At 41.4% G+C, this 16,053-nt stretch overlaps 1 protein-coding gene across 1 annotated transcript; it reads right to left on the reverse strand.

The window, feature by feature from the left end:
* Positions 1–346: 346 nt before the first annotated feature.
* On the reverse strand, positions 347–13,789 carry si:ch211-51c14.1 (protein kinase C and casein kinase substrate in neurons protein 3). The gene is given in 11 exon segments (XM_061701149.1): positions 347–1,709; positions 1,796–1,875; positions 1,960–2,030; positions 2,401–2,521; positions 2,841–3,016; positions 3,921–4,032; positions 4,034–4,077; positions 5,842–6,077; positions 7,747–7,903; positions 11,643–11,710; positions 13,580–13,789. Coding segments are annotated over 10 exon segments (1,167 nt in total). The 5' UTR covers positions 11,703–11,710; positions 13,580–13,789; the 3' UTR covers positions 347–1,599.
* Positions 13,790–16,053: the final 2,264 nt, after the last annotated feature.

Here is a 16,053-nt window from a genome sequence, read left to right on the forward strand (position 1 = left end):
TAAATCTGCCTAGTAGCAAATTGCCAATATGCGGGTACGGTGTGTGTGCATGTGGGTGTGCGCGCTGGAGCAACTTACCAGGCCAATTCGTCAATGCTGGTGCAAAGCCGGCGGCCATATGTGGACTGACTCGACTACTTATGTCCGGGATAAAGAGCAGCGTTTGACCTGCCGCCGCCCGGGTGTCTCTTGAGTGCGTTTGCGTGCACACACTTGACCGCTGACACAAGCGGAGACTCCCAAATGTGACGGCGCTATGACTCACACACACACACACACACACACACACACACGTTTGCAACACATTCAATTGAAGTTTATTTCCTAAAAAAAAAAAAAAGAAAGAAATGTGCTACAAAGGGTTACACACACATATAGAGGATAAGACCAAAAGAGGAATGCAACTTTCTTAAACATATACATTCATAAAGATAAAGATATGTTTTTAAAGGAACATGTTTGCCAAGTGTTGTTTTTTTTTTCTTTTTCTTGTTTCATGCAAGTGTTCGCCGGTTTTTAACTTCAGACCATGTCGCTGTTAAGACAGTTTCCTGTGAACAAGGAAGTGTAATAAAATGAGACTTTTTAGCACCACAGTTTAAAACGACAACTAAGTACAGATGGCCTGGCGTCCAGCGTGTGTCTCGTTAGCATCGCTGATGCGTTTGGAATAGCGTAGCCAGGTAGCAATGTACAATGTAGAATTTCGACGACTTATGTTGTCACACCAGAGTTTAGCTACAAATAAAGTGATTTGACATTTAGCAACAGTCAAGCAACGTTTGAAATGTAGAATCGTGACGTACGTCTCGGAAGTGCCTTCGTAACGTACCTTGCTGACGCTCATTCGTTAGCGTACATCGTACCTTTGCAATGTGAATTCCTTAACGTGCGTTTGAAACGTACGCTCGAAACATAACTGCAATGTACCTTCGTGATCTGACTTTGCGACGTACATTTGGAGCATACCTTTGTAACGTATCTGTAATGTATAGATCCGTAACATTTGTAACACGTATTCATGACGTACCTTCCTAACGAAATTTTGGGATGTCCATTTGGAACGTACAATCGTAACGGATACTGTATTCGTATTTACTTTCTACTTTTTTTTTTTTTTTTTTTTAAATGTCCATTCAGATGTATATTCTATAAGTACATTCAGAAACGTACTTTCAGAAAGTACATTTGGAACATACCACTGTAACGTACCTTCATAACAGAACCTCATAACAGAAACCTCTTCCGGAACTTCATAACAGAACTTCTGAACTGAACTTCGGAACGAAGCTCCGGCACAGAACTTCATAGACCAACTTAAGAATGGAACTTAGTAAGGAAAAGACAAAGAAATGTTTGTGGTAATATGGTGAAGTTCGGAACAGATTACAGTCAGAACACAAGACGTCCGTTTTTACAGCAAAAAAAATATCTTAATTAAAATCTCTGCATGTTAAATTGTTCACAGATCTTTGGCTAACAGCTACAATTTTTTTTGTACAGCATCGTTTTTTTTGTTTTGTTTTGTTTTGTTTTACTTAAAAAGCAAACATCCACAGGAGATTAAGGATCAACTCGACTAAATCTGATCTATTTCCGCTAAACCAGCTCCACGTAATTAGCAGGGTAAAGCCCTTCCAGGCCACCGTCTTTGACCCCCCGACACCAGCCTTGGTCATCCTCTTCCTCCGTCTTCATGAACTCTTCGCCTGCAAAGAAAAAGACAAAGGTTATCTAGTTGTTTTTATTTTTTTGTCGCACACAAACGCGAAAAAAAACCGGGAATGACGTTCACCTGCTTTGAAGGATAGTTCATCCGTCTCCTGGCCGACGTAGTCATACAACGCTCGCACCCTCACGCCGACGATCATCCCGCTAAAAAAATAAAATAAAAATAAAATAAAATACAGGTCATTGAACGTATCGCCATCACCGGAACTTTTGCGCACAATTTCTTACCTTTTCTCTAATGTTTCTTTGTCTACAACCACCTCCTTCCCCTTTTTGTTTTTTTTCTCAGGCGTCCATTCCTGGACATCATTTCAATAGAAAAAGATTGTTCACATGTTAGCATGAGTAAATGCTACCTCGCTATATATATATATATATATATATATATATATATATATATATATATATATATATATATATATATATATATATATATATATATATATATACACACACACACACATATACATACATACATATACACATATACATATATACATACATATATATATATATATATATATAGTGAGGTAGCATATAATGTTAGCCAGCTACCACCACAGTCGAATCGACTTTGTCATTTGATGAGATTTTATGACTTGTGTTTTTGTTGTTGTTGTTGTTGTTTTTTTTTGGGCAAAGCTAAGCTAATTAGCCAACGAGAAGCACCTGGAAGTGCGGCCAGTCGGTGGGCATGCCGGGCCCGTGCGTGTTTTTCCACCAGCGGAGGTCCTCGTGCTCGTCGACGGCTGCCACAGTGTCGTGTAGCTGGCTGTAAAGTTCCTTCACGCTGCGCGGGAGAGAAACAAGAAAGAGATTGATGTTGTCTATTAGCACGTCGATGATGCATTATTAATTTCACGAAGTGCTGAGCGGCATGTATTTATGAGTCGGGCGGAATATATGCTGTTTTCCTGTTAGTGCAACACAGATGGCAGACGAAGAGGCACACGGGAAGTTAAGAGAGCATTCCAGTTAAAGATGCTGCATTTATTTACATATACAGTGGTGCCTTTGAGTGAAGTTCATTAAGATATAAATTGAAATGGATTTAAATATTCAAAAGTGAGACCGACGAAGTTGATTCGAATATACTAGGGTGTCGGAACCTTTCGTTGGTGGTGAAGTCGAGGTGCTTGTCGAAGGAGAGGAAGGCCTGCTTGAGGAAGACGATCCGCTTGCGCTCCTCGTCCTGTGACTGGTCAAAGATGGCCTCCATCTCCTCCATGTAGCGAGGGGCGTAACGATTGGTCTCCTCCAGCACCTTCTCGTAACGGGCTCGCACCTGTTCGCACACGTAGAAGCGCCAGCAGAAACGACATTATCAAGAATCCTTTACTATTTGCTGCATTCGTTGAGATGTTTTTTCCTGAAATGGATGAGTTAAAATGTATTTTGTTGCATTCATTTATCTCAAAAAAATAATTGTTTGATGATTTTAATGTTTAAAATAATTAACTTATTTATTAATTCCTTTTTCTTCATTTGATCTCATCAATGGGTTCATTTATTTATTTATTTAATGTGTAATAAATCAATTAGCCAATCTTTTCCTGAGATGAATAAAAATGTATGACAACAAATACATTTCAATTAACTAATATGTATTTTTTAAATTCATAAGTCATTAAATAATTGGTTAATTGATTTATTGTAAATAAGATGATCGATTGGTTAGTTAAAAAAGAAGAAAAAAGGTCCTCATCCCATTTAAAATTGGTTAACTGATTTTATTATTCACAGTAAATTACCTTACAATTTATTTGTTTTTAGTTTTGCACGTTTATTTATGAAAATTAAATAATTGTTTGTATTATTTACAAGAAATTAATCAATTATTTAATGGTATAAATTAATGAATGAATGAACAATAAATACATTTTATCTAATAAATCTTTGATGGAAAAATGGTTAAATTTTAAATGTTTTTTAGCTCAAATCAACTTTTTTATAGAGCACATAAAAAACAACTGCAGGTGGGTTTGAACCCCGGTCCTCAGAACTGTAAGGCAGATGCGCTAACCAGTCGCCCACCGTGCCCCTAATTTGAATTTTCATTGCGGATAAAAAAAATACTTACATTCACTTTCAAGTTTATTGGACTTCAGTTTGTACAAATTCAAATTATGTTTTTCAAATTCAGGTCATAAATTCAAATTCAATTCCAGCCCGTAGGAGTCGTTCGTCACCTTGTGTGCCTCCTGCTGGACCATCTCTCGCTCCTCCTTAATCTTCTTCTGCTTGTCTGCCGCCACGTTCTGATTGGCTCGAGCGTGCGACTCGCGCTCCCGGGCAGCAGTGCTCCTTTCGGCTTGCCTTGTGGTACGCCCGCCTGGCTTTGTCCAGCTGACCACACCCGTGCACACACACACACACACGCACGCGAATCATACTCAACATTCTGTGCACCTATAAAGCTCAATTTCCACCAAATGGTTCGGTATGCTGGTTAAAGGGGACCAAAATAACTTTATCTTAGGCGCGCTTTTACTAGCCCCAAGGATTCTGAGCCCTGGACAAAACTCCAAATAGAACCTTTTTTTTTTTTTTTTTTTTTTTTTTGGAGGAGAAAATCTTCAAAGACAAATAAATAAATACGCCTATCAATAGTTAGCACGCAAGTTTAGTAGTTCTGTGTCCATTGGCTATTGTTAGCTCATAGCAATGAGGCTGACCTGTTGACGACTGCCGGTGGTTAGCAAACATGTTTAGCTCTGCGTTTGCTCCTTAATGTGAGCTCGTTACTAGGATTGAGGCTAACTGAACTTTGCCGCTTACATTGAGACTAACGGACAGAATATTGAACACTGGGGAACAATTTGGGGGAAAAAAATTCAGGTTGAGTTACACTTTTATGCTGATTAAAACTAAAAGTTTTTTTCGAGCACGTCATTTTTTTTTCTCCACAGTTTACCCTCCAGATAAGCAAAATTCCACTGATTAGCTGTAGTAAGACTTGCCAACTGATTACATCATGTACAGCTACGTGGCAACTTGTTTGCGCGGCTCCCAATAGGTCAGTACTATCAATATCTGCCAACAGAAAGCTAGCATAGTAGGAATTAAGCGGATTTGTGCTGGCTTTTCGCTTAACCTTATAACCATGGGCATACCGTTGTAAGTTCTATTTCGTTTTATGCTGGGTTTTTTTTTGTTTTTTTTTCAAAGCTTGTAACTATTCCATTTTAGTGGTTTATTTACATGGGTATATACAGTATTTCCTTTGTTCCACTTTGTTCAAAAACTTGACGTGACAGAGAAAAATATAGATCCGTTTCCACACCCAACATTTGTTAAAAAAAACAGCTGTCAGACCTAACTCAACAAAAATTGTGTTCGCCAGTGAATTGCTGATGGTTAGCAAACAAGCTTACCTTGGTATCTGCTAGAACTAGGCATGCCTGTCGACTGTTGAGAAGCAGGATTAGCTCTGCGCCCGCTACTTATTGTTACTTCGCTCACCACTAGCATTGAGGCTAACAGACCTAAGCTGCTAACACCGAGGCTAACGGACTGAATTTTGACCATTGCCGATGGTTAGCAAACAAGTTTAGCTCTGTATCTGCTCGAGCTAGTGATTCTTCTCTGTCGACTGTTTGCAAACAAGTTTAGCTCTGCATGACAAAGACTAATAATCAGTGAGAGGAGATCACTATCTCAGCAACTCTTCGAAGCCTCCAATTTGAACCATTTGTGCAGATAACCTTAAAACTCAATAGGATTTTTGGCCTGACTAAGAAAAATGACCTAAATCTCAATACTTAAAATCAATCGTGATCTTTATCCCGAAAAGACCGAAATAAGGCTTGTGAAGCCCATTTTAGCCTCTCGGCTCCTTGAGTCCAAATTGAATAATTTTGATGAAGAAAACTGTCCAAATCATAAATAGTGGTCTTCTTATGTGCTGTATAAACCTTCCAAAATCGATAGGGTTCTTGTCCTGACAAGCCAAATAATCCCGAAGAGAATATGATTGATGAAATAAGACTTTCCGAAGCCCATCACAACCTGTGGATTGGACAACCCTCAAAATGTACAGTACTCTTGCGTGCAAGTAATTTCCCACTGTGTTGAAGTGTTTTCCCTTTAAACAACCCAACCCTTACCAACCTTTTTGAGGCGTTTGGTCCAAGGCTTCTGCGCCCTGGCGAAGCCGTTCTCGGCATCCTGGGCCTCCTTGAAGCCCCCGAAGATCTTCTTGGTGAAGGCGTCCTTCTGCCAGGTCCTTAGCCTCTCGGCATCCTCGGTCACCAGGGAGCGGCAGATGGATGCATGCAGAGATGCCAGACGGTCAGCCGAAGACAGGAAACACTCCCAGGCCTTCAGCAGGGACCCATACAGAGGACCTGAGGAAGAGGAAGGTGAAACATAGACACAGATTCTACATTTTATATACTTTATAATTCAGTATATATATCATCATAGTAACAGTTTTACATGAACTGGTAGCTGTAAACACTCAGGGAACCATTAGAAAAAAATACACACCAACCTTCGTACTAGACCCTTCCCTAGGTACTAGTACTGTGAGAAGGTTTTAGTCACGAGTGACGATACTAGTCCAGAGAGGTTTTAGTCTCAAGAGAACGTTTTACTCCGGAGAGCTGGTTCTTATCCTGAGAGAAGGTTTTAGTCCTAAAAGAAGGTTTAATCCTGGGAGCTTTTAGTTTCAAGAGAAAGTTATACTCCTGACAGAAGGTACTAGTCCTGAGAGACGATTCTAGTACTGAGAAAAAGTTATAGTCTCAGAAGAAGGTTTTAATCCTGAGAGAAGGTTCTACTCCCGAGAGGTTTTTGTCCTGACAGAAGGTTTCACTCCCGAGAGAAGGTACTAGTGCAGAAAGGTTTTAGTCCTTTAATCTTGAGAGAAAGTTCTACTCCTGACAGAATATACTAGTCCTGGGAGGTTTTAGTCTCAAGAGAAGGCTTTAGTCCTGAGAGGTTTTCCTGAGAGTCCCGGGAGAAGGTTACAGTCCTGAGAGAAGAATCTAGTTCCGAGAGGTTTCGGTCTCAAGAGAAGGTTCTACTGCTGAAAGGTTTTAGTCCTGAGAAAAGATTGTAGTCCCGAGAGGTCTTTAGTCCCAAGCGACGGTTTGAGTCCTGAAAGACGGTTGTAGTCCCAAGATAAATTCTTAGTCCCGAGAGAAGAGTCTAGTTCCAAGAGCCGGTTTTAGTCCTGAGAGGTTTAATTCCTGAGAAATTATCTAATTCCAAGTGAATATTTTAGTCCTGAGAGGTTTTAGTGTTAAGAGAAAGTTCTACTCCTGACAGAAGGTCCACGGCCCACGAGAAGGTTTTAGTACTGGGAGAAGGTTAGTCCTAAAAGGTTTTGGTCTCAAGAGAAAGTTCTACTCCTAACAGAAGGTGTGCTAGTCTTGAGAGAAGATTCTAGTCCCGAGAGAAAGTTTTAGTCTCAATAGAAGGGTTTAGACTGGAGATATGCTCCCAGTCCCAAGAGAAGGTTTTAGTCCTAATAGAAGGTTCTCAGTACCTTCTCTTAGTACTAGACACTTCTCTCACGATTTGAAAGTCTTTTTGGACTACTCTATCGTCTCTAGAACCTTGGGACGAGAACCTTCTGTCATTGTTTTGGTTGCTTCCCTATATCGTAAACATATAAGGAGTAAACATTTAAAATCATCAGATGAAAAGTTACAAATCACAGCGTCAGACCGAAACCTCCAATATCCATATTTAGTCAAGTTCATATTTTTTCCACAAATCTGTAATATTGGTCAGTCCCCACGTGGGTCTTTTATTATTATTATTATTATTATTATTATTATTTTTTTACAAATGACTGACCAATCTAAGGCGTTGAAAATGGCTTGCTCTCTTTGACGACGCCATGTTAATGGCTCAACAAACATGCTCGTGTCTGTCGCCAGCGATATGTTGATTTTGGTGCGGCGGTGCCTATCTGTTCATAAAAATAACGCACGCTTTACACGAAAGCATGAGCGGCATCAACTTTGCGCACGCTCTCGGTTGGCTTCATGAAGTTCAAACACTGACCGGATTCAACGTGCGGCTTCCACTTGTTGCTCCACTCGCTGAGCTGCGCAGCGTACTGACGTTCCACACGGGCTCGCTCCTGGAAGCACGTCGCCAGGTCGCCGCACGCCTGGAACGCGTCCTCCGTGCGCCGCACCGTGCACTGGTAGTTGCCGGGCTACGAAGACGGAGAGGGGACGACTTAATCATTCAGAATCAATTAATGGCCCAGACAAAAGGAAATAAAGCATGTAAGAAGACTGGCTAAAATAACAACCATCTTGTACCCAAGATCACTCAAACTCAACAGTGTTCTTGCGGTGACATTAAGAACTAGTAAATCCTCAGACAAGGTCAGATGGGCTGTGTGACGTCATCATTAACAAAACAAAGACAACAAAGACTGGCCCTGTCGTTACCATGATGGCCACCAGGGGACACCAAAGGACACAAGGTCAGAGTCCCACACCAGAGAGAAAGAGAGGCCAATTTGTGGATGTGGAGTTTGGACGTCACAATCCAAAGTTTCCTGGCAGCGTTGTATTCTTTCTGCACTCCTTTTAATGTCAACGAGGCTGTAAGTCCTCTCTGTTCATGACATGATAGGAAATTACCATGAAAGTAAGAGAAATAGAACGGAAATATTATTGGAAAAGGCCTTTACAATGAATGTAATAACAATCCCAATCGGAATCCCGTTGTCGTTGCCTTCAGCATGTCTATTTGCATGCCATCTAGGACATCTAGCTCTTGTAGCCTATTTTATTTATTTATTTCTTTTTTTTTTGTTTGTTTTTTTTACAGGCCTCACGGTGTGTGTGTGGGGAGGGAAACGAGAGTGAGTGAGTGTGTGTGAGTCTTCCCTAAGCAGAACCAGCTGAGGAATCCACTGGCGGGCCAACGGAAACAATACAGAACAAAACCAGTTGGCCGATGCTAACGCACTAGCAGCAGCAGCAGAGGTTCTATAGCAGTCCATGCAAGGAATTCTGGGAAGTCTGGAATGCTACTCCAGCTAGCGTGATGCTATCAGATGGTTGTTGTTTTTTTGCATGCGTGTGTGTGTGTGGTTTAGTGCCTCTTTGTGCTCCTTAACAATGGCTGGCAAAATTACAAATATAAATACTACAATCACACAACTCTAAATATGACAAATACTAACACGCTAGTCACAGCGAGATTGATAAAAGGCCAGCTTGCTAAAATCAAAAATAAAATAAGAAGCAACATACAATAAAATTTGATGCATCAAAGTCACAACCTTAGAATAATTCTGTGTTAAAGGAATGGCTGGACTTTGTGGGAACAGGAGTTGACTGGAGGCACACTGCTGCTTGTGTCTCAACTGTGAGCTGCATTCAATTTGCGTAGCGTAGCATGCTAACTGGAAACAAAGAAGGGAGGTTCGGGGGGGGGGGGGGGGGGGGGGGGGGTACACCTCGCTAATGAATGTCATGTTGCCACAAGCCAAAATGTTTTCTCGTCCAGCACGACTAAAACGAGCAGAAAGCAGTTTGATTCTCATAGGATTTTGATTTTAACTACTGTGTCATGTGAACTCTCAGGAATGAATCTACATTCACCCTCTGGAGTCACAATGGCTGATTTTTACACAAAGAACACCTTGTTAACTCGCGCCGATGCCTCTTGCGCAGACGACACTTTGTCATGTGTTTAGACTCACACGCTATCTGACGCACACACACACAGACAGCGTTTTTTCATGTTTCAATGTCCTTGTTCAGGCGGACTGATATTTAACATTCTGCCTCGTATTCAGTTACTATTATAAAACGAGACTGGATCAAATGTTAACAGCAAACGCCACAGAAAAGAAAGCCTGGCCAGTGACATGCACGGACGCCATATTGTCACCCAGCTTGAAATCACGTCACTAAGCAATGCAATTGACTATTTCCAGAATTGACCATACAAAAAAAAAAAAATATATATATATATATATACAGTATTGGCCCCATTATATTTTTGTTAAGTTACCTGGCCATGTTCGAAAAGGTAATGGCATGCCACTGCATTTTATTCAGATTCAAGTCTGGATTTTGACGAGGCCAAAACCTTCATTTTGTATTTTTTTTAGGCCATTCAGAAGTTGACTTGCTGGTGTGTTTTGGATCGTTATCTTGCTGCAGAACCCAAGTGCGCTTCAGCTGGAGGTCACAAACTGATGGCTGAACATTCTCCTTCAGGATTTTCTGTTAAAGAGTAGAATTCATAGTTCCATCAATCACTGAAAGTTGTCCAGGTCATGAAGGAGAAAAGCAGCCCAAGACCATCACACTACAATGTTTGACTACATGTTTGACTGTGGGTATAATGTTCTTTTTCTAAAATGCTGTGCTACATTTACGCCAAATGAAACGAGACACACACCTTCCAAAAAGCTCAACTTTCTTCTCATCAGTCCATACAATATTCTCCCAAAAGTCTTGGGAATCATTCAGATGTTTTTTTGCAAAAATAAGATGAGCCTTTATGTTCTTTTTGTTCAGCAGTGGTTTTTGCCTTGGAACTCTGCCATGGATGCCATTTTTGCCCAGTCTCTTCCTTATTGTTGTGTCATGAACACTGACCTTAACTGAGGCAAGGAAGGCCTGCAGTTCTTTAGAAGTTGTCCTGAGTTCCTTTGTGGCCTCCTGGATGAGTCATTGCTTTTCTCTCGGGGTAATCCTTGTCGGCCGCCCACTCCTGGGAAGATTCACCACTGTCCCATGTTTTCTCCATGTGAGGATAATGGCTCTCCCTATGGTTCGGTGGAATCCTAAAGCTTTCGAAATGGCCTTTTCCAGACTCGACTGTCCTGGAATTTCTTTGGATTGTGTCATTTTGTTGCAGCTTTTTTAGATCTTTTCTCCCACTTGATTTTTTTCGGGACGGATTCTGTTTACGTGATTTCTTGATTGAACAAGTCTGGAGGTAATCAGGCTTGGGTGTGATCAGTGAAAATCAACCAAAAATTGTGATTTGCCACAATTCATTTGTGATTTGATTTGGGGGGTAATTACTTTTCACGCAGGGCCAGGTAACTGAATATATATATATTTTTTTTTACTTAATGAATGAAATCACCATTTAAAAACAGCATTTCAAATTCACTTGGGTTATATTTGTTTGATATTTGCATTTTTTTGAGGATCTTGAACATTAAAGTGGGGAAACTATGCAAAAATATAGGTATTTGAGAAGGGGGCCAACACATTTTCATGGCACCGTATGTAAGGGATATTTTCCACAAAAACCTCACAATATGTATGTTTTATGATAATCTAATAATCTGATCTAATCTAATCTGATAATCATCATGGCGCGTTAGTGAACCATAAAAGAAATTAGACCTGATTATTAAGACATGTTTTCTGTTTTGTTTGTTTGTTTTTAATCAAGGCCATCAGAAAGGGACAGGGGGTGCATTGGTGAGCGCCCCCATTTTTAAAAAATATTTTTGGCACAAAGTAAATGTATTATTCATCTCTTTAAAGTAATGTATGCTAGATTATAGGCGTCATCTTTTTGGGTTTTGCGAGAAACTATCCATCCGCTCGGCTCGTCCGAGATGAGTGGTACAGCCTACCATTTTTCCAAAAGTCTTCAAGAATCACCCGAAATCCTCTTAAAAAAGCAAAACATAAAAAAAAAACTGTCCGAGTACAATGCGAACCAATGCCGGAAATAAAGACAACACGCCGTTCATAAACCATGTGACGTGGATTTAACCAATGGGGAGCAGTGTGGTGTACGGCTTTGTTAACATCTATCCAGATAGCAACTTAAATACAGAACACGCTTTGGCAAATAAATGTTTTTCATTTCATCGTCGGGGTGCTATTTCAAATGACAATTGCTAAAGTGCTAACATGCTAACAGTTGTTATATGATAATATATGGAGATAGCGTCTCACCATCCAGAAGCTGCAGTTGTTAGCGTCCTCGCGGTTGTTGTTGGTTGGCAGCGTCGACATTTTTATGTCTGCGAGAGGAAACTGTGAGTCGTTAGTTTCATGTAGCTTTGAGCTATATCTAGCAAGGCAATCACATTGCTCTGATGTCATCTTCAGCCACTACGGGCACATTTGCACAGTACGTGGCTTGCTAGGAAGTATCGTAATGTATTGATGTATGCAAATGACTATGCGGATGGTTGCTAAGAATCTACAATCTGCAAATCATTTTTTGGGACAAATTCCACCATGTGGCAGACGCATATCTTTAGCCACACCCTTCTTTTATATTGTGTTGTGGAACAAACAAACAGCAACCCAAAAAAACGTTTGGCCATACAACACGTGACCTGTGCAGGTTCCTCAACCACAATCATGCCATGACGCTAGCGTTGCTAACAGCTAACTAGCCTGTCACGGCCATGCAGATGAAAACAACCCCCAAATCAGGTCTTGTTTCATTAAAATCAGCCACATTTCAACTCAGTGGGTTCTAAAAATAAATCTGGTGGGAACATGCGAGCAGCGACTTCCTGTCCACATTCAACTCGATTCCCACACTTGCTAACGCTAACATGACAACATCCATTTTCCCATCCAAGAGCGCCAGAGCTTTTTTTCCTGCACGGACATGTTGCCTGCCGCAGTTATATGGCAAATGATCACGATTTGTGTGCCTCGCCCCGTCTGTCTCGCTCGTTTTCCGTGGTACGATTGACATAACCCCGAAGGACGTAATGAATTGCCGTGCGTTTGAACCCTGACCTCCACTTCTTGCAATGCAATGCTTGCAGGACGTAGACGGGAGGATGGGGAGCTGCTTTTAAAAAGCCACTTCTTGCAGGCTTTTAAGTCATCTGTCAATCAAATGACAAGTTGATGTGATATTATTTGATAATGCCGAATTAAACATAGAAGTGCTTCGCTACGACTCGTGAACATCATCATATCAATTACTTGTATCATCCTTGATAGAGGTTAAATTGGCAGTTTTTTAAGTGGACAGTTTCCAGTGTGAAATCAAGCTGACAAAATTGCGTTAAAACCCATGCTGAGCTAAACACAGCAGTGCTTTACTACTAGTTAACATTAACTTGACGTGAATTATGTGCGTCATCATTTAATCAGCAATCCAATGCTGAATGGCCATCTAACAGTTTCCAATGTGAAGCCGAGTGGACATAATTGTGTCAAAAACCATGCCGAATTAAACAGAAACTGATTTTTTTTTTTTTTTAATAGTCTTGTTACAATTGCATTAACCCACTTTAAAAAACAAGGGCAGAAAAAGTCCCTAATTGAAAGACGGTTTGACATTGGTCTATTAAACGCCAAGTCGAATTAAACACAGAAAGCACGTCGGCGCCACTCGTGAACATAATCGTCATATTAATATCCTGTCATCGCTTAATCAGCAATCCACAGTTAAATTGGTTTATTTTTAAATGGAGACTTAGTCACAGTTCATCTGGGCCTTGCTGCACGTGCCAAAGCTGCACTAATCGTCTTTGTTTTCACTTAAAGAGGCCTCAGATGGTCCAACTGGAACTTATTTTCCCAATGCATGCCAGTTTACAAGAAAACACAAGTTCACTTCAGTCTCCTTTGTGCGTTCTTGTTGAGGCCCCAAATCAGACAAAAGTCGCTTAAGATTCCTGTTGAATTCAAAACATTTCATTTTTTTTTTTTTTTTTTTTTAAAGTTCATGTGCAGCTCCCCAGCAACCGAGCAAGCTTGAATCCTGCAGCCAAGCGGGCGTCACGTTAGGCCCTCCCCCTTGCCCCCGTTTTCATCTGTCAGACATAACTCAGCACACACACACACACACACGCACGCCCACAGGAAAAACAGCAAAGAATAAAGAGCAGTAATGAGGATGACTCCCTTTAAAAACTTACATGTAGAGTTTTTGTCTTCTTCTGTTTGTTTGTCAACTTAATCACTTTCCACACAATCTGTTTCCCCCCCCCCCCCTATCCCCCCCGAAAAAAAAATCCTGCTCTTGTCTTCTTGACTTTTCCTACTGGTCGCTGCACAGTGCCACTCCCAATCGTCTCTCTTCCCTTTGGCTTTTTGCTCTTGTGTCAGATGAGTTGGCCTCCTCTTCCTCCTCCCTTCAGAAGCCCGCCCGCCCCTCCTCCACCTCCTCCCTTCTCCCGTCTTCTACCTCCTCTTTCGCTTCTTTAGTGCCCCCATTTACCCCCTTCTTCCTCCGCTCACCTCCCCCCCGAAACAGCTGCAGGACTCTCTGATTTGTATCCTGTTTCTGGTTGCCTTTCCGCTCGCCTTCTTCGACTTTACTGCACAATCTTTAGTTGTGCTCTGTGTGTGTGCGTCACCAAGCTCAAAGCAGCGCAAAATTTCCCTCTTTGCCCCCTCAGCATTCCCCTCCGAGCACAGCTGGAAGATACATCTGGCATGTAGGTGTGCATCAGTACCCACCCCCCAACAAGTACAGGCGCATTTTTGACAACAGAAACTTTTACACCAATTTTCAAAGGACAAGTCATTATGTAGCCAAGGCCAAATAACGACCCTAGCTAGAGGGGTAGTACTTTTAAAAGGTCCAAGGAACCTTTGGGGAGGGGGTCTAGAGCTCTGATTGGAAACATTTTTGTTCTGGGAATTACCAAGAACGAAAGATTCTGTCATCAACGAAATGCGACATTTTGAAAGGGAGTCCGTTACCCTGGAACAACCAAAGGTACTTCTGAGGTCATTTGTGGGGGTCAAATGAAGACCCTGTTAGATGGGTGGTATTTTTGAAAAGTCCCGGAAACTTTGGGGTGGGGTCTGCAGATCGAATTGTAAAGGTTTCTGTTCCAGGGAGTACCCAAGAACAAAACATTCCTGCAACTTCAGATGGAAATTCGGCATTTCAACAGAAGAACTTTGGCCCGGAATAACAAAATGTACTTCTGGTGTAATTTGCGGTCACCAAAAGAAGACCCTACTTGAACTGCAGTACATTCATGAGGTCCAGTAACCTTTGGAGTTGGGAATTGTAGCTTTAAGCATATCTAATTGGAGCCTTTTTTTTTTTTTTTTGTTCCGATAACTTCATGTATCAACGTATAGTTCAACTGCAGGAACTACAAACCTTTGGAGGAGTTGATGCGGATGAGTATTGAAAATGATTTCAAGCGAATCGCTTAAAAAAAAAAAAAAAAAAAAAAAAAAAAAGCCTCATCCTGTGAGACACGCCCACATGCTGTCGAGCACAGGTGTCAAACTCCAGGCCCGCGGGCCACATCCGGCCCGCCACGTCCATTGATGAGCCCCGCGAAAGCAAATCAAGCGCGTCGACTTTATGATTCTTGCTGAAATAACGACATTGCAAATGGTCTTCCCTTTTATATAACGCTGATTGCAAACATTTTTGTTACCCATCCCTGTTTACCAAATTCAGTTCCAGGGTCATTTATCCAGGCCGAAAGAAGACCTGGCTCGGGGGTAAGCTTTAGGGGTGAGGTCTGCATCTCTGAACATATCTGATGGGCAACTTTTAGTTCCAGGAAGGAAAACTAACACGGACGAGCACTTCTTCGAATTTACTGTTTGTGTCTCCCACGAATGCATGCTGTATTACCTCATGTGATGTAGCTCTCGTGCAGCCTGACCGTGTCACAACTTGCCTTATAGTAAGCTGTTTTTTTTTTTTTTGTTGGTTTTTTTTTTGCAGCTGTTGTGTTGTCATGCCGGCTGGAAGCAACAGTCAGCAGACTGGTAATCCAGCTGTTAGTCATCAAAAGCGGAGAACAAGACGGGACACACTGGGACGTCCCTCTGGGTAAAAAAACAAAACAAAAGAAAACGGTAGTTTACGCTTAAAACACAGGGGGAGACACACACCTTAAAAGTGCGGTAAGGTTAAATGTGTAAGTGTTGCGCCGAATTAAACAAGCACACTAGCACTACTCATAAACAATCTTTAATATTTGTTAGTCAAGGAGACTCTGTTAAAGTGGCATATTTTCAAATGGAGTCTCGTTGCAGTCATATCAATTCCCTTTGAAAGTGGCCCACGGTGTAGAAAGTGCTCAATGGGAAGCTTACTACGGCATCAACCCTCATGCCGAATTAAACATAGAAGCACGTTAACGTTACTTGTGAACATCAATGTCATATTATGTTCTCGCGTTGTCAGTTAATCGGCGAGACAACGGGCAATTGGCTGATTTTCAAATGGAGTCTTGGGACAACTCGCTTTGAAAATGGATCGCGGTGTCGTGGCGGAGTTCCCCGATTTTACATGATTTCATCGTGCCGAATTAGACGCAGAAGCGCGTTGTCGCTATTGGTTGACATTACTGTCGTAATTATTACCCGTGTCACCAGTTAATCGTTGTGGCAACGCTTAAATGACCGCTTT

Source organism: Phycodurus eques, chromosome 16 (genome assembly GCF_024500275.1).
Source record: "Phycodurus eques isolate BA_2022a chromosome 16, UOR_Pequ_1.1, whole genome shotgun sequence".
Taxonomy (NCBI): Eukaryota; Metazoa; Chordata; class Actinopteri; order Syngnathiformes; family Syngnathidae; genus Phycodurus; species Phycodurus eques.